This window comes from Neopelma chrysocephalum, unplaced genomic scaffold, assembly GCF_003984885.1.
Source record: "Neopelma chrysocephalum unplaced genomic scaffold, ASM398488v2 Primary Assembly neopelma1_96770, whole genome shotgun sequence".
Classification (NCBI taxonomy): domain Eukaryota; kingdom Metazoa; phylum Chordata; class Aves; order Passeriformes; family Pipridae; genus Neopelma; species Neopelma chrysocephalum.
In genome coordinates this window covers 1,092,135-1,113,157 of record NW_020925414.1, presented here as the reverse complement: position 1 = coordinate 1,113,157, position 21,023 = coordinate 1,092,135, and the positions used below count along the sequence as shown (strand labels likewise).

The 21,023-nt window shown below is 37.3% G+C and overlaps 1 protein-coding gene across 3 annotated transcripts in view; it reads left to right on the top strand.

The window, feature by feature from the left end:
• PLPP1 (phospholipid phosphatase 1) overlaps window positions 1–21,023 on the top strand; it is a 57,674-nt gene that overhangs the window by 16,395 nt on the left and 20,256 nt on the right. Inside the window, exons 2-4 of one of the 3 annotated variants that reach the window (XR_003538530.1) lie at window positions 269–423; window positions 11,055–11,206; window positions 14,480–14,760. Coding sequence is in view for 2 of the 3 variants with exons in the window: in XM_027709356.1 (XP_027565157.1) it covers window positions 269–423; window positions 14,480–14,760 (436 nt within the window). In the remaining variant the exon portion in view is untranslated. The remainder of the gene's footprint in view (window positions 1–268; window positions 424–11,054; window positions 11,207–14,479; window positions 14,761–21,023) is intronic. The other 2 variants (XM_027709357.1, XM_027709356.1) reach the window with 2 other exon arrangements.

The window sequence follows — 21,023 nt, the reverse complement described above, 5'->3', positions numbered from 1 at the left end:
ATCTTGGTTTAGTGTGTGGCAACTCACCTTAATGATGAAAGGACTTTGAACTCTATCTGTGAACAACCTCGGAGTCCTTCTGGAATAGGCTTCTAAAAGAGATAAATTTTTATAAACAGGATTAGGTAAGTGTGTGCATTGCATGATACTTAGGAAATTTGAGTTATGCATGTTTGGTAGCCTCCTCCATGCATGTTTAAAAGTGACTTTTTTTTTATTTAACCACATGTATTTCTTGTTTTTGTTTTTTGTTTTCCTCCCACAACAGCTGGCTTACCCCTTGGTGTTCTAAACTTGGCCAAAATAAAACCGTATCAGAGAGGCTTTTTCTGTAATGATGACAGCATCAAGTATCCGTTCCATGACAGTACCATCACATCCACTGTCCTCTACACAGTGGGGTTCACCCTGCCCATTTTCTCTGTAAGTAGCTAATATATAGGGAGCTTTGGTGATGGGAGTAAAATGTATGCCTTCCAAGAGCTCATTACTGTAACTGTGCTTTGAAGACAGCCTATATAGGCAAAATCCCATGTGTGTATAATGATATGCATGTGAAAGGTGCTATTGCTTTGTTTGCACAGAAAATCTGGAACTAATTTCTAACTGCTAGAGTTGCTAATTTTATTTGTTTTAGGAGCAGAAAAATGTGTTAGTCTAGGCTTTGATCATTGGAGAGTAAAATGGCTTCCAAAATGCTATGGTATAAGCACATCTCTCACTCAGAATGGGTTAGTGTGTTAACTTGAACACCTGTAATGTTAAAACTTAGTACTATACTGGAGTGCACATACCTATAAATAGTGACTGTTGCTTCCATATACTTTCTACGGATATAAATCTAATTTTGACTCAGTGGGTTTTATTAGTTTTAAAAGTAATGTGATGACTCTTTATACCCTTCAAAATAGGATACAGAGACTGAAAATCTAACTGCTTGTAGAAAAGAGGCTCAGTGTTTTCAAGACCACATGATTTTGACAAAGAGCAATTTTATTCTTCTCTAGGTTTTTCTAATGATATTTGAAGCCTGCTTGTATCCCAGTTTTTAGTAACGTTTTGATATGACTTAGAGAACCAAAATTTAACTGTGCAGAATAGTCTTGAACCTGAAACTACATCTTGTTTCTGCTTGTGGTGGTTGACCAAGACATATGAAAGATGATGATAACGTTTTATTATGTGAAGTGGTTTAAGGATGGAAGCAGTCATTTAAAACAAGTAAACAGATACCTGCAGAACCTCTACGTGTACTACTCTAATTTTCCCTTAAATCCTTATTCATTAAAGCTTGCATTAGGCCTGTGCAGTAAATTGAAGGTTGACACAATAACATTAGTATAGTTTCACTATTAAAGAAAGTAGTCTGAAGTTTGTCATTTTAACAAGTATATACATCTTCAACATACCTTTGGGAAAATTTCTTTTCCAGTGGGTTTCCTTTGTTCCTTAATTGATAAGTGTACAGGTGAACTAACAATTGTTCCTCTGTGCACTTTTGGACTTTTAAAGAGGTGTTCCAGTTGCAGTTTGATAATCTGTTGAGTTGCTTGATATCTTATCTTCCATTTCAAGAAGTTGTTAATGTGATATAAAGTCAATTAAGAGTGGTTTTTTTCCTGGCTCTAAAGCAGTGGAGAAACATCTAACTTAGAGCTAATTCACTTAAATCTCAATATTTAAAGAGTAGTATGGACTATAATTTAGATAACCTTTGTAGTTACAACTTAGAATTAGATGTGTCAGTGATTGCAGTCTATTCTGGTATTTTTCTGCTATGATACTTTTGTAGGGGTCAGGCAGTGAATTTTCATTGCCTGGCTTTGTGCTGGGGCCTGGAGTAGATAATTGGAACAATCACTTCTGGTCTCCATGCTGAGAGGTTTAAGAAAAAATTCTAAAGCACTTTTAGTTCTGTTACAATACAGCCTAGCCAGACCATTTGCTTTTCAGTCTGAACATTTTACAAAGCTTAAAGCAATTGCTCTCTGTAGTTAACATTCTAACCTGGCTTTCTTAATCTGCATTTTAAATTTAGAGAACTCTTTAGTCTCATGCAAGATGTGACAAATCTTCCATGGCTACTGGAAACTAAGGACTAGGGTAAGCTGTGGAGCTAGAGAGAATGACGTGGGATATTACAACTTCCTGAGTTGAAAGTAGGTTCCTGTTCAATGATTTCTGTCTCCAAGCTTGCTTTTATTCAAAATGGACAGGGAAAGTTGATCAGTCTGGGAATCTGACATTCAGACTTGTTTTTTGTTTTGGTATGACTCAATCAAGACTTGAGACCTTTTTCCCAGGCAGTTTAAGTTTTTGGAAGTAGTGTGTTCCAGACTCAATATCCTCACCAGGGACACAGCTCACTCATGAAAGATTATTGGGCAACAACACTGATTATCCCACATCCAGTAAAAAATGTTGTCCTGACATGAGACATCTGAAAGGAACAGAATTCTCAATGAAGGAACTGGTAGAAGATGGTAAAAATTTGGTCTAATACTATGTAAAAAGTCTATCAATTGCACTTTTGTGCAAACTTTTTTCCCCTCAAACGTGATACTTGTTCCGAAGTAGTTGGACTTAACACCTCTCTTACAATCTGTCACATTGTGAGAGAGAAAAACTTGTGGTAGAAATCTAAGGGAAGCAAAAAGAATCATCTGCAATGTGGAAAAAAATAGTTAATTGAGTAGTACAGTGATTACAGCCCTTCCCCTTAGCATTTAACAGTGTACAGGTATTGCTGTTTGCTTATTTAGACCTTAGTCGCTAAAACCTAATGAAATATAAGCTGAAATGCTCAAAGTATTTTTATGCACATGCCCCTTGCTGCTCTATCACCTTGCTTGTCTTAAAAGTGTAGTAAGAAGTGGCCTGAACATCTTGCTATATAATAATAATAAAAGATCTTGTTTGGTTGTTAGGGTAGGCCACAGTGGTATATAAAATAACTTCAAAGGAGAATAAAAACCAAAACCAGACAAACAAAAAAACTCCAACACCTCAAACCTGCATAGATTATTAAGCCTCTGTGCATAAAAGAAACTTGGCTACATGAACATGGATTTGTTTAGGTGACATTTTATGGATATTTACCAGATGTGTTAGAAACTCTTGGGAATCTTAAAAAAAAAAAAATTAAAATAATATTCTTAGAGATCATAATTCTGTTTATGGCTCTGAACCCTTCCTGATACCATTGTCACCCTTTATCAGGAAATAAAGTGTCTGGGAAAGAAATTCATGTTTATTCTTTTCCAAGTGCCACTTCATAGTATGTTGCATCTCAGTTTTCCAAATTGTTCTATTTTGATGGGAAGCACAATTTTTGTATTAGAATTTTTTGAGATTTAGGATCAAACAAGCCTTGGTAGTGCTCTTGAAAAATGAATCTGTCTAGATGGCTTGGCCAGTGCCCAGAGCAGCACTTATCCATGATATCTGACACTTAAGGAATGCAGGAAGAGCTTTCTGATACTTCTACCTTCCCAAGTCTTCATAGAGATGTTTAGAAAGTAACTCTGTATAATTTAAAGGTCATGGCCAGTTAGGAGTTAGTGTCCATAGATTGCAACTCTGGGAATATTTTCAAATGTACTTAGTCTGGCATTTTTGGTTTTTAGCTGTCTGCATGAGACCAGCTTTTTCAAGTATAATTGACAAATTAATGTCAGTCTTTCTCTTTCAGTGAGGTCCAACCATGTCTATTTGTAGATATCCCATTCAGTTGGTCTTTTCTGGTGACTTTACCTCCAAGTTGATTTTCCTGTTTCTTTAGTCATCTTGTTTGTTGGAACTTCTACCTTCAGTGACACTCATGCAGCTTCCTTTAGATTTGAGTAGGTGAGAGTAGGGGAGGGAGAAGCACAGAGCAAGGGAAACCTGAAACAACTTTTTTGCCAGAGGAGCAGAACAACAGAGCAACTTGAGAGTTACTGAGTTTCATCTGCTCCCTGTACTAAGTTCTCAAAAGGGTTTCTGTAATTCCCTGCCAAAACTTTGCCTGGCAGCTCAGTTTGGGAGCTGAATGTTCATAACCCACTGGTGGGTTTCTATTGTATGATGGACTGATGTGTGAGAGGACAAGAGTTCAGGTCTTCTAACTCAGCCAAAGTAGTGCACTGAGTTTCTGGGAAAGTAAGTAGTTTGCCACAACTTGCTGCTACCAAAACAGGTAATGCAAATGCTGATGTTCCTGACAGGGGAAGTGTTTGTTAGTAAACGGTATTTTAAGTCACTTCTCTGGGATGACCTCTGCTATTTGGGATTTCTTTGAGAGAGAACAACACGATGAGCCTGTAGGACTTAATTTCTCCACCTTCAACACATCCAAAAGATATTTAGGTAGCCAGGTCACATGGATTTCTAACTAGTTTAAACAAAACAAACAAACAAAAGGCAAAACCAAAACATTCCTAAGTTTGGTGTGGCAAAAACTAATGTCTTGATGCCTTCTCAAAAGGGACCTACATAGCTTTGCTCCTGTGCCAGCTTTAACCTATTAGACATTAGGCTTAATGTTTCTGGCAGTGTCTCCTTATACCAATGTTCTGACCAAAACTTTCTGCTCCTACAGATTAGCACAGTCATACTCTAGAGGCAATTTCCTGATTTCTTTTCTGGCAAAAGAAACTAATCTTTTATGCTCTGCTTGTGAAAGGGACTAATTTTGCAGGGAAACTTTGATTGACAGCACCTAGTTGATTAACCAAAATTAGCACTTACTGGGCTAATTTGTCTTCAGGGACAAATATAGTTACTGCTGTGGTAGAGACTAATAAATCAGGGGACTAATTTATTGAAGACTGTTAGATTGGTACATGTGTTCTTCATTTTTTCAGCAGTGTCAAAGTTTTATGTCCCCCTCTGATAGTTTTGCAACTAATTGAAATTAAACCTGCTGTTTTATAGGAGTGGATTTCAACTTAACTTTTAGGTTTCAGGTTGCTTATAAGTAATTTTTTTATGCTCTACCTCTTACCTGGTAAACCTTTTGAAAAGGTTAGTGTGTTATCTTCATTGTTTTTTGGTGTATTTATGGCATTGAAGACCTTTTTGGGCAATGTTGTTGAACTTCATAATCTGTCAGAAACATACCCCGTTTCTTGGTGTCAGTCACATCTGTTCTCATCCTAATCCCTTTGATACATTAGGAAGATGGAGTACTCAGGCTAAAGGCAGCATTTTTAAAGAAAATCTCATTAATTAGATCTGTATATTCAAGTTATTACTTCACCAAAATCTTAAGAAACTAAACAGTCATGGGATTAGATAAGGAATCCTTAAATGTATACATAATTCATTGGACTCTGAGAAGTGCACAGTAGGAGTTAGTACTCCTTGACCTTTGCAAGGGAGGAAGGTGTCAAGTAGAGCTCTCCAGTAGTCTGCCCTGTTCTGTATAGTCATAAATGCCCTGGAGGAGAGTATGTGCGGTGAGGCAGCAAAGTAGGGAACTCGGAGCGATAGATACAAAAGATAGCAGTAACATAGCTGATGAAATATGGGATGGGTGTCAAGGGATATCCTTCCTGAGGAGATTGGAACGGACAATTTGAGGAATGTGTATAATCTGATGTTCTCTCTTTAGAGTGATAATGGTCAACTTTTAGGTCTGTGGAGAGATCAACTTTGCGCCCAGTAACAGTGAAGAAACCTAATCAAGATTAGAAATTTGGAAAGAAATAGACCTGTGTTATACGGGATATTTATGGGAAAAACTAACATAATCAGTCAGAAATCACTCCACTCTGTGAGGAAATCTAATCCATTATGCTGTATGAGTCAGACTTTTGGACAAGTGTATTATAATTGCTTAAAATACTTAGTCTTACTAGTTGAGCTACTTGTGTTTCTACCTCTTATATTCTGATTGAAACATTTCAGAAGCCTATATTTCTCCCTATATCTTTATTACCAGCTGTGTTTGTAATTCCTTAATTCTTGGTTGCTTGTTGGATTAGTATTGCTCTTTTTTTTTCTGATATCAGCCTATGCAATTGGCTGATTTACAGCCCTTGGATTCTGCTGAATTATGCAAAACCAAACTCTTCTCGTTTTTGAGATGAAGACTGTACACTAGCAGTCCTTCTCTGTCTGCGTTTAGGATAGATGAATTGAAATCAAATGTGTTTACCAATTCTGATTGAGTATGGTTTCAGAAGAAATTTTTGTCAACTGGTTAAAAGTGTTAATGCCTTTGGAAAGACTTGTTTAATGGTCACACATTGATGTACAAAAGCCGCAGGAAGCAGATATTATTTTCCCCCTGCTATTTTGAACTGACAAGCTCCCAGCTCAACAGAGTTGTTAAATGTCCAAGTGCATGACTCTCAACTTATTACTGCACAAATCCCCATCTGTGCTCTTGCTTCAGTCTTTGAGTTGTTTTGCTGGCAGAACTGGCTGCCCTTGATCTTCTGCTATATCAAAGAATTGCCAGCTCTGTCAGCAGTACATCTGCTAGTTATTCATTAAGGATGCATATGCACTTGCTAACACTGGCTGGTTGGCTTTATCCTTGGGATTACCCTACAGGTAACCTCTTCCCAACCTTATAATTTCTCTTCACATATGTGTTGCCATTTTCCCTTTAGGCAATTTCTTCACTGTGTTACAATTGACTTAGAAGATGAAGTGTACATCAGGGATGCTTTTTGGTGTTGTCATATGGAAAGTATTCAGTAGAGAGCCTTTACTGCTCCTTTGCTCCACTTACTATGTAAAAGGAATACTTAAACTCCTCAATTTCTTCAGCTTTCAGGTAAAACTGACCCCAACTAATTTTTACTAATTCTCTCTTTTAATGTGCCAAACTCTACCTTTAGAAATTGGAGCTCGTTTAGGAGCAAAATGGATATTTGTAGAAGCTTTCTTTTAACTTACTGTGACAATGTGACCGTGACACATGGACAGGATTTCTTTTTGCAGTGAACTAGTATTGAATCCTTGCTACTTTTGCTTGAAAAACTACTTTAGATGTTTATTTGGATAAATCTTCTGTCAAAGTGTGCTGCCCCCTTGTATTACTGTTAAAATTGCTTCCTCAGTTGTATCTGTGAAATTAGAAATTGACATTAGTGGTAGTTGTACCATTATGAAGACAAGTATCATTTGATATCTCCAGTCGTATCCAGTCTTCCTGTACCAGGAACTTTCATGCTTAGGAAATTGCTATTGTAATATGAAAAACTTATTCTTGTCTTCTGAAATCATGATATTTGTCAGGGTGAAAAAGTAACGTGTCTATCAGAACTATAGAGAAACCCTACTATTGTACTTGCTATAGTGAGAGGCTTTACCTCTTTATCACTTAGGCCAGTTGATCTGCTTTTTTATCCTGCTTGTACTAGTAAAAAAGCCAAACTATTTTTCTTGCCTCTTTATTGTCTTAAAGCGAGAGAGACTTTCATTGCAGTAAGTATTTAAGTTATATATTTGACATAATTTTGATTTTAGAAATTAAAACACCTTGAAATCCCACAAAACCAGATTTTGCTGATTCATTTAGAACAGAACAAAATGCTAAGTACTGTGGAAAGTTTCTCTTAATGGTTTCACTTGCCAGAAACAGTTGCTGCCCCTCTGTTTTGACTTCTACTTTTCTCCTCCCTCCCACCAGCTAATAATAGTGAAGCCAATCCACAGGTGTTTAAAAGTCATAAATTAAACCAGCTATATGGAGCATGTTCTGAGGGATTAGATATTGACATTGGAAAGTATTTTAACCAAAAAGACATTAAAAGGCTTTTCAGGCTTATGATTGCCTTGGATTGAGCAAAAGATAAATTACAAATGTTGTAGTTCTGTGACTTCAGTTTAGTTTAACAGTGTAAAGTTAATCTGATCAGTTTTATTGTAATCTGTATTTTAGAAATTTAAACTTTTCTCTCAAGCTTTTATAGAGCATGTCTCCTTTCAGCACTGAAATGTGCTTAGAACAGCAGTAAGACAAATGACTGGTGGAATTACTTCTTAAATCTATTCTGCACTTGGGGGAAACTGCAGAAACACTTTATGACATTCACTATATAAGCTTTTTTAGCTTTTTTTAACTTTAATATAAGCTGGTTTTAACTTTTTTTCAGTGCATAGCTCTTCCAATTAATGGTTGCTTAATGGTAACTTAATGGTTACCAGATACCTAATACTTTAAGACTCAGAGTAAAGGAGGTGTAAAGAAATTATGGAAGAGAAGACATTTTAATAACTTGATTTTAGCTAGTTCATACTTGCTTACAAAGCAAAACAAAAACAAACCTTGAGTTGTTTGTATGATCTGGATACAGGAAGATGATGTGAGCAATTACAGGCTAATTACATCATAATCTCAATATTGCTGAAGAGTGAACATGCACATACACACATCCAACAGCTTCATTTTGCATGGAAAAGCACATAGCACTGCACAGGGGACTTCATTCCCATGATCCATGTACCACTGCTTTCCATTTCTGATTTAGCAGCTGGCAATTACATTTAAAAAAACTCCCCCCCTCTCTCCCCAGCCATGTGAATAACCCCATCACTCTGAAAATTTTCAGTCTTTCATCTTGAGAAATATTCAGGAGTGGGTAAGAGGAAATGAGGAGTAAGCCACCATGACTCCATTATTCACAGAGCAGGTCTTTAAAAAGGATGATGCAGAGCTAGTGATATGATGTCAGTGATGCTACCTAATTGTAATCACAAGTATTTGTGGCAGTGTGCTGAAGCTGTGATAAGTGTTTTTTTAGGGTGAATTAATTTTGGGAACAACTGCTTTACAATGATAATCTGTGTATGCCTAATTCTCCAGTTTTGGAGATCTAAAGAATATGCTTTTCTCAAATACAGTCTTGAATCTTGATGTGCAGGGCAAAGGATGAAGTTTTCATTCCATACCTATCTTACAGAATAAATGGTGTTGGAAACACCATGGCATTATGTTGATAAGTCACCTTCCCTCATGATGGCTGCACATATTTCTGCCTCCTCCCTTACTCAAGTCAGCTAAATACTAAACAACTGATGATACATCATGACATTTGTCACAATACCAACGTAAGGGAAGGGCAGAAATGAAGTCTCGGCTGCAGCATTTTTCAAAACTCTGCTATTCTTCCTATTAAAAGAGGGATTTTTTTGCTGGTAGGAAAGGCTATGTTTTTGCACTGTACTGCAGAGTCCTGCTCAAGGACCCTGTGCTGGCTGATGTCTGAATAGTGCAGTGTTTTGATGAGTCTCTGGCTTGCCTCTTAGCTCATCCTGCTGTCCTTCTGCTTTGTTAGTGTACTTGGATGGCTTCCAGAGCTAGGTCAGTTGTAAGTCCTGCTGGCATGGAACTGGACAATGCCAGTGGCTTTTTTTCTGCCACTTTGAGAGGAGGTTTTGCATACTATTGGTTTTAGGATTGTAACAGTACAGAAGGTACATGATTCTTTATAACAGGCTTAGCTGGAATTCATGGTCCCATATGGTAAGTCTGTAGCTGCTTGGTTGTGGAGTAAAGCTGTGTGATTCATCAGAGTTCACTTCAAGGGAATTTTCACTTACGAGCCATTAGTTTGTTATTTGTTCTTCTGTACCTGTTTTTGAACTGGATGATTCATTTAAGCACTTGATGGTGTGAAGAACAAAACTGCTAGCAAATTGTTGGTGAAGCCACAATTTGGTGAGTATCACTAGTGATGGTCCCAGGAGTCGGGCTTAGTTTGGAGGACCTCAAGGGTGAAAACAAAGGGTGAAGAGAGTTGAAAACGATAATAAGTCTCTTCCCTAACAGTTCTCTTGCTGCTTGGTTGGTATCTTTTTTTAATTCTCTTTTTTCCTGTTCTTTGCATCTTTACTTTTGTAAGTAATAAGTGTACACACTGTTTGGGGCTAGCTGTGTATGTGGAAAGGAAGAGGTAGGCTATGCCTTGGCACAGAGGTCCTGTTAAGAGAACTGAGAATGCAGCAACATCTTTCACTGGAGCGAAGGAAGGGTGGAGGCTGTTTTTATCTTTCTGATCCCTTATTGGTAGATAGGAATGTCTCCCCCAAATAATTTTGGTTGTCTAAAGTGGTATGCATTTTATGTGCAGCACTGCTGAATTCTGAGCACAAAATCAAGGGCTTTTGTGACACTTGGCTGTGCATTGCTAAGTTAAAGAAGATTATTTATTGTTTTGTTGATCATTCTTGGTAGTCACCTACTTCTTTTTTTCATACAACTATTTCTTTCTGAGACTATTCATCTCTGTACACAGATTGTGCAAACGTTGTGTGTGTGCCAGAGATGGAGGAACAGGACTTAGAAATGCGATTCTATTACTTTGTGGTAATTTGTATCTTATTTTGAGCTTTCTGTAAAAAAAACTTTGCCATTCAAATATGTTGGTTCATGGTATGGGTATCTTGATGTGCAATAGCATGCATGTCTTAATGTTGTGTCCTGTTGATATTAGATTGAGCCAAAGGCATCCTCTTTGCAAGAGAGGGGAATAAAATCCCCATGCCCGGAGGCCGTAGGGCTTGTGCAGTGACATTTTTCTAGGGAGCTGTCCAGTGTGTGTGGAAGTGAGGGGATCGCATGCATGTGTAATCTCCTTTTTTCCATATTCCCAAAAACTCCCTCTGCACTTGCACTCCCTGAGAAGCACCTCTTTTCTGCTTTCATGAAATTTAATTTATGCTCTTCTGGCTTGTAAAGCTGTCCAGAGAAGGTATACAGGGGTAACTGTTGCTCACTGGAATATAAAGAAATAGTCAATAACTGTGACAGTAGCAGCAGATTGAGCAATTTGGTGGTTGTCACTGAGCTGTTTACTCAGTCACAGTTTCGGCCTGCTTCCATACTTGATGTGCTGCAAACATGAAGGTGAGAGGAATTCTGCCCTGCTCTCCTTCATTCAGCAATACTTTCTGGGAGCTGCAAAGTCAAGGCAGTAGTCATTGGCCAAGGGAAGTGCATAACCTAACTTTCTGCATGCCTGTTCATCTTTATGCACTTCTCTTTGGAAATGCTGGGGTATAATCATCGCCAGAGTTTGTTTTGCTTTTGTAATGTATTTTGTATTCCTTTTTGCCAGCTGGCTTGCCTTTTGCAATTCTCAGTTCACGACGTACCCCCTTCCAGAGAGGAGTTTTCTGTAGTGATGAATCCATCCGCTATCCATACAAAGAGGACACCATATCTTATAAGTTTTTAGCAGGAATAATTATTCCTTTCAATATAATTGTTGTAAGTTCAACTTTTCTTCATTGCTTTTGATTTCAGTGGGGGTGGGGAAGTGGGAGGAGGGGCAATCTGTTAATACAGACCTCTAAAATGATATTCTATAAGATGTCTCAATCTCACAAACATGTCCTTAGACCAGGTGCTAAAAGCAGCAGAAATGGTGTTCTGGCAAGAATAGCTAAAAGGTTTGCTTTAGTTAAGGTCAAACAGCAAGAATTACAGAACAGAAAAAGAATATCTTAGAACCTTGGAAATATGGTGGCTTAACTCTATAGTCTGAGAGAAAAACTTCTTTCCTTACCATATTGTTTAAGAATAACACTAATAGTGTGTTGTGACTGTCTCAAGTCTTTTTATTTTGGGACCTGCTACTTTCAGAATATGGGTGTGCGTGACTTATTAAATCAGCATTTTATCTGCTACAAAGTCATTGAGAATACTTCTGTGTGTAAAAGTGTAACAACAAATGCTAACCTGTTTAATAGAAAAACATTATGGCTTCCAATCACATCTTATCAAAAGCATAAATGGAATAAAAAGAATAAGTAGCCAGGGAGCTTTTTCCTGTTTTTTTTCCCTGAAAGTCAGGATAAAACACTGGGCCTGTTTGTGTTTATATTAATGCAGAGGCTCACATTCACACTGCACCTAACCTGGCTGAAAACACGGTACTGCTCTCTTTCTCTCCTTTTCACACCAGATCAGAGAGATGGAGAGATTGCCTCTGCAGCTACAAATTTGGAATCTCTCTTTCTTTGACCAAAGCTCCTAGCTCAGCTGAACTGTCTCAAGCATATAGTGACTCTCTATCCTTAATATTTAATTATATGTATGGACAAAAGTTGACGTCCTGCTATTGCCCTGTCTGCTGCTACCTCTGGTGGCTTGTCTGAACCAGAATAAGTTAGTGAAATTCCTTAGCCTGGCAGAAAACAGCAGCTTTCTTTGAGGCACATTCAGTGCAAATGGCTTCTGGAAGAATACCAGTCCTGGGGCAAAAAGTGGTGGGTGCATGTCCTTGTGAGCACAGTGGACAGTCGGACCTCTTCAGTTAACCATTTAATGTCTTAAATCTGATGTTCTGATAATGGCCCTTCAACAGGGGCCTCAAGATCCCTGTCCACATGTGCTAAAAAGCTTTAGTCTACACTTATAAATTTGTTGGGTGACATCCAAGCTCATCAGCGCCACACTTTGAGCAGAGATAAAACTCTTTTATACCAAATAAGATTTTTAGGTGAATAAGTATTTATCCAAGTACATTTTAGAAATCAAAACTGAGAAGGTGCAGCAAGATGTAAACCTCAGTATTGACCAGCTGTTTCTCTGGGCTAGTAGGTTACAATTAGGAGGGATATTGTGGCAATCTAACTCTATCTTGTATAAGGGCTACATGGATTTTTTTATCAAGGTTCCAACATAAAGGTCAACTTGCTGCTTGCTTGCTCTTGGGTGGAATTTTTTTGTACCTATAGAAACATGGGCTGAGAATTGAAATTGTGACTTACCTGGTTTCCCTGTTCTTAGACAAGCTGCTTCAAAAACTTACAAAAATAGTTCTGGAGCAGATGAAATTTTGAGGGGTTTTGTGTGTTCTATTAACTGTCAAGTAGTTTATGCTAAAGATCCTGCCATTTAAGATAGGACTATATTTTTTTTCACACTGTTACTATCGTTGATAGTCAGTATTACCTAAGAGCATCAGTGCTTAGTCTCAACTGAAGCCCATATATCTTAATTCATTTCTAGAGCAGTTAGACAAGTAAAGAAGAACAGAATAGAGCAAGGAGAGATTGATGTTTTGCCCTCAGTGCTTGATTACCAGCCATTTGCGGCTCAGGGACTTCCTGACTCAGAAGAGGCTCCACTGAATATAGTAATTTTTAATAGATATATTTTCTTTGAATTAATCCAATCTCCATTTGAGCCTGTATGAACATTTAGCTAACAAAATTATGTTTGCAACATCGAGGACCATCTTTTAGTTGTGAAATCATGCTTTTCTGTCAAGACTGCTTTATAGTCAGATGGTAAAAACAAATGTTGGTGTCCTTTACTCAGTGCTCAGTGAGACTGAGTTGTCACCTCAACTGAGGTAAGTGACCTTCTTGTGGGTTTTATAGGAATGTTCTTTGAAAGGGATTCATTACTTACCAGTCATGTGATATTAGTGCTCAGCTATCTTCCTTAAGAGGTTACTTTCTGGATTTAGATAGATTGCGAATGTACTTTACTGAAAGCTTTCTCAGCTGTAGTCCGTGGTCTGGTGTTTCTCTGCTTCAGTCCATCATTCGGTATGGATGGAGGGTGCAAAGCTTCAGTGTCACGCATCTGATGGTGTTCTCTGCCTTCATGTGCAAAGCCTCTGACAGCTACTGTGTGCCTAGGTGTCCATGTCTAAGTAATGGCTTCATTCGCCAAAGCTCCGCTTTGCTGGGATCCAGGACTTAGCACCCTCAAGTGATGGACAGAGCCATAATTTAATTTTTACATGATTGTTAAAGATAACTGTATATATACATACAGTCCCTCATGCTTCTGATCATCTGTATGAGCTGAACCTTTCTATACAAAATGGGACCATCTGGTTCAATATCCAGATTACCTGGGGTGAAGTTTTGTACTTGATGTAAGGAAAAACTTTCTGCAGGAAAACAGAATCAAATCTTTCTTGATGCATGTACCTTGGAAATGTAGGGGGGAAAAGTCCTTAGAAAAACCTCACTAATACCTGTCTTTCTCTACTCATATTAGTTTTCTTTTCTCCCCAAAGGATGTAATTTTCCTGAGGAACAGCAAATTTCTTTGTTAGAACACCTGGCCTTTTACATCTGGAAATAAAGTCTTGACCCTTCAGAATAGTTTCTGGTTTCGCAAAAAACCTAACAAACTTAGAAAAATTTTGCTCAGCAGAAGATTAGTTGAAGACTCAACATAGAATAAAGTTATACTGGAAAAAATGTCTCTAATTAGTCATGCCAAGTAGTATGGGTAAATGAGATTTTGAGAAGGCTTTGTTTTAATAAGTATTCTGAAAATCATTAATAATAAATTCAATATGAAGCAGGGTAAGGTAAAAGGGTATTTTTCTTCTGCATGAAAGCATTTAAAGTTCGGACATTGTTACAGCTGACTCTTGGAAAATTTAAATTTGCAGATTAATGTTTATTAAAAAATTAATTTCTGAAGCTGCTTGTCTGAATATTAACAAAAATAGAGTAATACCTTTCTTTTAAAGTGATTGTCTTTAACTTGCTGTCCTTATTTCTCTTTCAGATAATCCTAGGAGAGACTCTCTCAGTTTTTTACAATAATTTGCACTCAAATTCATTTGTCAGAAATAACTATATAGCTACTATTTACAAAGCCATTGGAACCTTCATTTTTGGAGCAGCTGCTAGCCAGTCGTTGACAGACATTGCCAAGTACTCCATAGGTAGACTGCGTCCTCACTTCCTTGCTGTGTGCAAACCTGACTGGACGCGAATCAACTGTAGTCTGGGTTACATTGAGAACTTCACTTGTCATGGGGACAAAGCAACAATCAATGAGGGAAGGTGAGTTTGACTAACCTCATATACTTGTTGTATGACATGTTTCTTAACTTGAAACAGTGAGTTTTGATATTGGTTTTGCCTATGATGGTCGTCAGTGTGTGATCTTTCCCTGTCCTTATGTCAGCCCATGAGCCTTTTGTTTTATTTTTCTCTCCTCTGTCCAGTTGAGGAGAGGTGTGATGGAGCAGCTTTGGTGGACACCTGGTATCCAACCAGGGTTAATCTGGTTAGCAGATAATCCTGAAATGAGCAGAACTTCATGCAGGTACTAAGTAGACAAATTGCAGTTTGTTCTCTGAGAGATTAAAGTGGAGGAGTATGTTTCATGTACACTTTTTTATTACTAATAACTGTAATTGTGTTTAGAAGACTTCTATTGACTTCTTTCTTATTTTATCCTAAGCACTTATTATTGGATGGCCTGTGAGTAGCTCTGTAGAGTCAGAATATCTGTTAGTAAGATATAATTCTTCTCTGTTCTAGCAAATGCATAATGTCCTTCTGAAGACTTGTAATGATCACTTTCTATATGACCATCAACTTGAGTTTGGAAAAAAGGCAGGGTAAAAAAGGAGGATTTTCATGAAATAAAGGGGGGGAAAAGGACTTTTAACAGCATGTGTGCCAGAATTTCAAATGTCACTGACTTTTCAAAGATCTGACGTGTAGTAGAACAACCTTACAAACTGAAACAAAGAAGATGCTACCTCCCCCAAGATAAAAGAATTGTCTTGGTATCTTGTAAACTTTTCAAATTTTAATGTGGTGAGTTAGCTGAAGTAACTGCCAAAAATAAATCTTTACCATTTCATCTTCTTTTAAATTCTAACTTAAAACATAAGAAGGGAAACCGACAGGTTACACTGTGGCAGGGGTGTGAAGTGTTTTCACTTTTTTTTTGCTTCAGCTCACTGAAAGTGGTATTTACTTTTATTATTCTACTTGTCAAAAGATGCTTGTCTAAGTTTCAAATTAAATGAGTCTTTAAACAAATTGCACATTCTCAGGTGCTTTGGGAAACAGTATTCTATGACTTTCAGCATGAAAATGGAGTCAAAATTCAATCTGTGCATGGCTCTGAGTATTTAGTTTAACTTCTTCATGAGTATAAAAATCCTTCTCAAATGTAAAAAGGGACATGGAGAAAATTTGAGTTTATTGTGATGACTGAAATGGTCCTGAAATAAAATTTTCTGGGGTTTGGGGATGCTGAAAAATGAGTTAGCTTATGCTTAAACAAAGAAATAGGTTTTTCTTGTATCAGAGTAGCATGGGGGAACAGTGGCATAATGATCACTTACCTTTTGTTCTTCCCTGTGCTTTGAAATCTCAGACTTCCATATTGGAAGCAAGATCTGTTTGTCATCTCTTAACTGATCTGCTGTTACATTTGTATTCCCAGCTATTGTTGGGTTTCCTTTTTCTGTTACCCCTGTTTCTCCCTATAGAGTGATGTGAGAGAATTCTCCTCTCTGGTCAGAGCTTGCCTTGAAGTGCTCACTTCAGTGTGAGCTCACTTGTGGGGCTTCTACTTCCAGCTGAGGCTTTTCTATGCACAGGAAGCTGTAAACAAAAAATAGTTTAGTGAGTGGTCAAAGAGGGGTAGGGTAGATTAGAGTGGGACATTGTCTTGTGCAGGTGGATGACCTATATGCAGTGACCCAGGAAATTATTCAGGATTTGCTATGGAAATTTGGCCCTACATCTGAAAGGGTGGTTTTGATGATCTTGGGTCATGTGTCTACAACAGGCCATTTGCCTGAGGTTATTAACTTTACAGTTAATAAGCCACTGAGAGGGGAGAGTCGGATTGCAGTGAGTTTTACAGCAATTTGGAAGAGGTCAGTAGGCTCTCAAGCTGTAACCCAGAAGTGAATGTCTAGATTGGTTGGAAACAATTATTAGTGGCAAACTTAGTACCATCTAGTCTCATTTACATAAATTAAATTGGCAAGTAGAAATGCAAAGAAGGAATGGAGAGAGGACAATCATAGTGTTGCATATAAAATCATATGTTCTGAATTGAGCCTATTATTCCAGTGTTATAGTAGAATTTGAGGTTAGTTTTGAAAATTTTTAGGGATGCATGCTTGGTTATGCAGTCTAAAAGACAAATCTAATATTTGTTTACTATTTCATTGAAAACAATGAAGACAGTATAAAAATCCATAGTGTGCTTCCGCTATGCATATTGTGTTGTTCTGATTAGTTATATCCTCCGTTCTCATTTCTTCTTATTTTATACTAATCTGAAGTATAAAATAGCTTTGGTATGCAGCATCCCCAAATAGATCAGACCTAAATGTGTGTGTGTGTTAAAGAGATGGGTGTAAGATGAAAGTTTTTAAAGGTTGCTTTTAGAAGTTATACAGAAGTTAGTAATCAGCAATTGTTTCCATTTTCTCCTTAACAGTTTAAAACTGGAATGGAAAACGTTTGAAGTAGTTAATTTTTTCACACATGAAGATTAAGGAGTAACCTGTGGAAATTTTTGTAGTAATGGGATGTGTAAGTTTGGGTTCCAAGTGGGTTCAAAACAGCATTTGAACAAACTTCTAGAAGATTAAACCCAAGAAAATAACCTTTGTTTCTGGAAGCCTGTAAATTATGATTGGAGGCTGAAAATGTTTTAGGCAAGCATTGTTGCATATTGTGTTCCAGTACTGTTTTATGTAAATCTGATGTTTTCAACTCTTTGCATATGTCTACTCTGTTATAACACAGGAGCTTGAGGGAAAAATAGTAATCAGTTTTTATTGTTCAGCATCAAAAATAGTATTAAAATACATGTATTTTTTATCATGAATATAAACCAATGGGCTTAGGCTTGGTTATCTAAATGAGTAAAGTGCTCTTGAGTTATGGTTAGTTTTGGTAAGATTTCACTTTCTAACCTGAGCTTAGTAAGATATTTCTTGCTGACTGAAATGTCTTGTTTGCTGTATATCATGCTGAAAACAGAGTTCTCTTCAGTTTAAAATAACTTAGGTTCTTCACAACTTTGAGAGTGTTTGCACTTAGAGTACTACTAGTGGTTAAACTAAGCTGAGGTTAAACTAAGTGGTTAAACTAAACAGTTGTGTGCTTACTAAATCTCATTCATGTTTGTTGAGAGATGCATATAAGAGTTGGCATATATATACTTCACAGTTTGTAGCACTTGCAGATCTCTGAAATATGTGTGGAACTGGTTAAATATTAAAACTTTCTAATTAAATATTAACATTTTTCTTCTGTGCCTCTTTGTAAGGCAGTCTTTCTTTAGGCAGTGTTTGGCATTTAATTTAATCTCGACACAGAAGCTTGCTATGAGCTACTTAATGGCAGTTTTTCTGAAGTGAATGACTTTGTACAGAACTGCCTTCTGAAGCTTTGAGGTGTTGGTAGGTCTGATGTCAGCTAGTTGTGTGTATCTTTTGTAATATTCCCTCTGAATAAATATTAAGAGTAGTAACTCAGTAAAGGTGCCTGAACTGTAAAGGTGATTTTTCCTTTGAGTACGAAAATAGCAAAATTCTTCTTAATTCACATAACACCGTTGAGGAAGATACATATTTTTAAAACGTAGTTGTGCAGGGCAGAAGGATACAGGCTTCATATCATGCAGTTTCTTTATTGGGATACAGTGGCTTGTTTTGGTGTTCCAGCAAAGTAAATTTGATGTACAAGAACAAGTTCTATTGTCTATGACTGAAGAGAGATCAAAGTCAAGGTGTCTTCCTGTGACTGGTGTTTGTGATTAGCACGTTACTTTTAGTATACTAGTATATACTTTAATGCCACTGAATTGCCTTTAAGGTACTTTCTTCATCACCTATAAAGATAATGACTTGCCAGTTGGCTGTTTTCTCTTGCAAATAGGCAAAGCAGGCTCAATGAAATAGGTGGTTGTGCTATAACCCCGATAAAGTTTGGGGGTGAACGAGCAGTCTCTGAATCTCTGATCTCTTTGCTTTTGCAGCCTCTGTTTTTGCTCAAGTTTTCCTTTCCTTCTGGCTTGCCACTGCTTATTTTTGCCTAACTTTGAGTGAGTTGGCAAAATATTCCAATTCTTCTAGGAGGAGTAGGAAGAGAGGACGGATGATGACTTCTCCATTCCTTATTGGTAGCTGAGGCATCATTCCCAAACCTTTCTGCTCTAGTCAGTCCATAGCAGATTGTTCATTTGTTAGCTTGCTTGCATCCAAAAGAGTTAACAGAAACCACAAACGTTCAGCAGCAGGAGCTGTGAATTAGTATTTCACTATTCCTCTGGTGAGTGTACTTTGCACTAGCTGCTGGTTGTCTGTCTGAAATGATTGTGTAAACAGTGAAGCCTGCTTGTCTAGTAGAGTAACAAGAGAACATCAAGAGCTTCTCTTTTCCTGTAGTATGTGAATTGTGGGATAAGTCTTCAACACTCAAAAAAGCCTGTGTTGTTAGAATATCTTAACACTTGATTGCTCTGGAATAGGTTTATTTTTTAGCTTCTGGTAAGGGGAAAAAAAGGCAATATTATAAAATATTTGTTCATTTAAGCTTAAATATATTGTCCTTCAGCATTTCAAGATGGTGATGGGGTGCCTTCTGACTGTATTGTTGTAATGTACTGACACATTCTGGGGTGATATTAACTGGCTGCTCCCAACTCATTTTGGCAATCAGGAATTACAAATTCGACCTTGGCTGCTCTTTGCAGACAAGCATTGGTAATCTTTAGGTAGTAGGATCTGGAATCCAGGAGACATACTTGACCAGACAACCTGAACCTGGAAAAGGTCAGTGTTAATTGTGTCGTCTTAAGCAAAGAATGTGTATTTCTTATTGCTTTAAAAATCTAATCTCAAAGACAGTGAGCGCGGCTTAAATAAAGGTTCTGTTGATATTTTTTTGTTTGAGAAAGGTGAGAACTTAGTGGTAGGCTTTCCTCCAGTTTTATAAAATTATTTCTACAGGTAGATAAAAACAAAAAACCAAACCAACAAAAAAAATGAAATAAACCCCCTAAGCCTCCCCAACAAAAACCATGCAAAACTGAACAAAAACTCCCCTAAACCAACAACTAAGAACCCCAAAACCAAGCTTCTGGTATTGACGAGTTTTGTGTGATTGAAAGAACATTTGAATGAGTCTTATTTAGTTCTCAAGCAATGTAGCAGGAGCTATGTAGTGTTTACAGTATTTTTAGAACTTAATTTAGGATTATGCTGTCATTTTGTGTGTGTGTGTATATATATATCAATTTATAAACTTGGCAGCACAAACTGCAAATTAAAGCCTTGTGAAGGTTAGGTATATTGAATCTGATACAATTTAAACTTATATTTTATCCACAAAATGTTAAGAATAAGTGTTGGAGCTGTATTGTTATGCTGTATTGTTACTCGGTGTCTGCTGAATAATTTCACATGGACAACAATGTACTAGCGTATAATAATACACTACTTAATGCTTATGCAAATGATGCCTCCCTAGAACTTCAAAGCTTTAAAGCCTACTTCTTCAAATTTTCTGGTTTTAAAATAATTTCCTGCAGTAATAATGTTGGAAAAAAATGTCAGTTTTCAATATCTGTACTCAATGAGGAATGTTGAAAAGGGGCTGTATTTGATCTGGAAGCAGAAAGAGCTGCCTTTGCAACAAAAATTAACTGATGTTAGGGAGAATTGAATCTGAAAGGTGAACATGCTCTAACCAACTGAGATGCAGTTCTGCAATCTGGATCTTGGTTTGGATCTTACAGCTCTTTTGCCCTAGTGTGAATTGGCCCTTTGGAGTGGTGATAGATAACATTAATTTTCATTACTGAAAATAAAACTTTTTACCTTTTAATAGTTTTCAGCTAAAGCTGGGCTTGCAGTCTGTCTAATTCAATAGCTTATTATGCTTAAGGTCATTCGAAATGAAAATTTGTAACTTGTGTTCAGTGCACCCTGAAAATTATGGCCAAGCAGATAGATGCATCTTCTGATTCTTCTGATTTATACAGCTCATGTCCAAGTTAACAGGAGCAAAGTCTCTTAATATAAAACTCTGGATGTGTATAACTGTTTATTGCTCAAACACTCCACAGGAACAGGTATCCCCTTAATGCTGACAGTTTTCCTGCTGCCTCCCTTCCTTTTCCTCTTCGAAGATTACAAGAATCTGCTGAAGGATGTGTTCCACACACTTGCCAAGCACTTCATACCCAAAGCAGTTTTTTGAGGAGGGAATAACAATTAAATCCTTGATTTAATGGAGATTATCTTTTTCTGTCCTCACTCCTTTTATGTAAAATTATA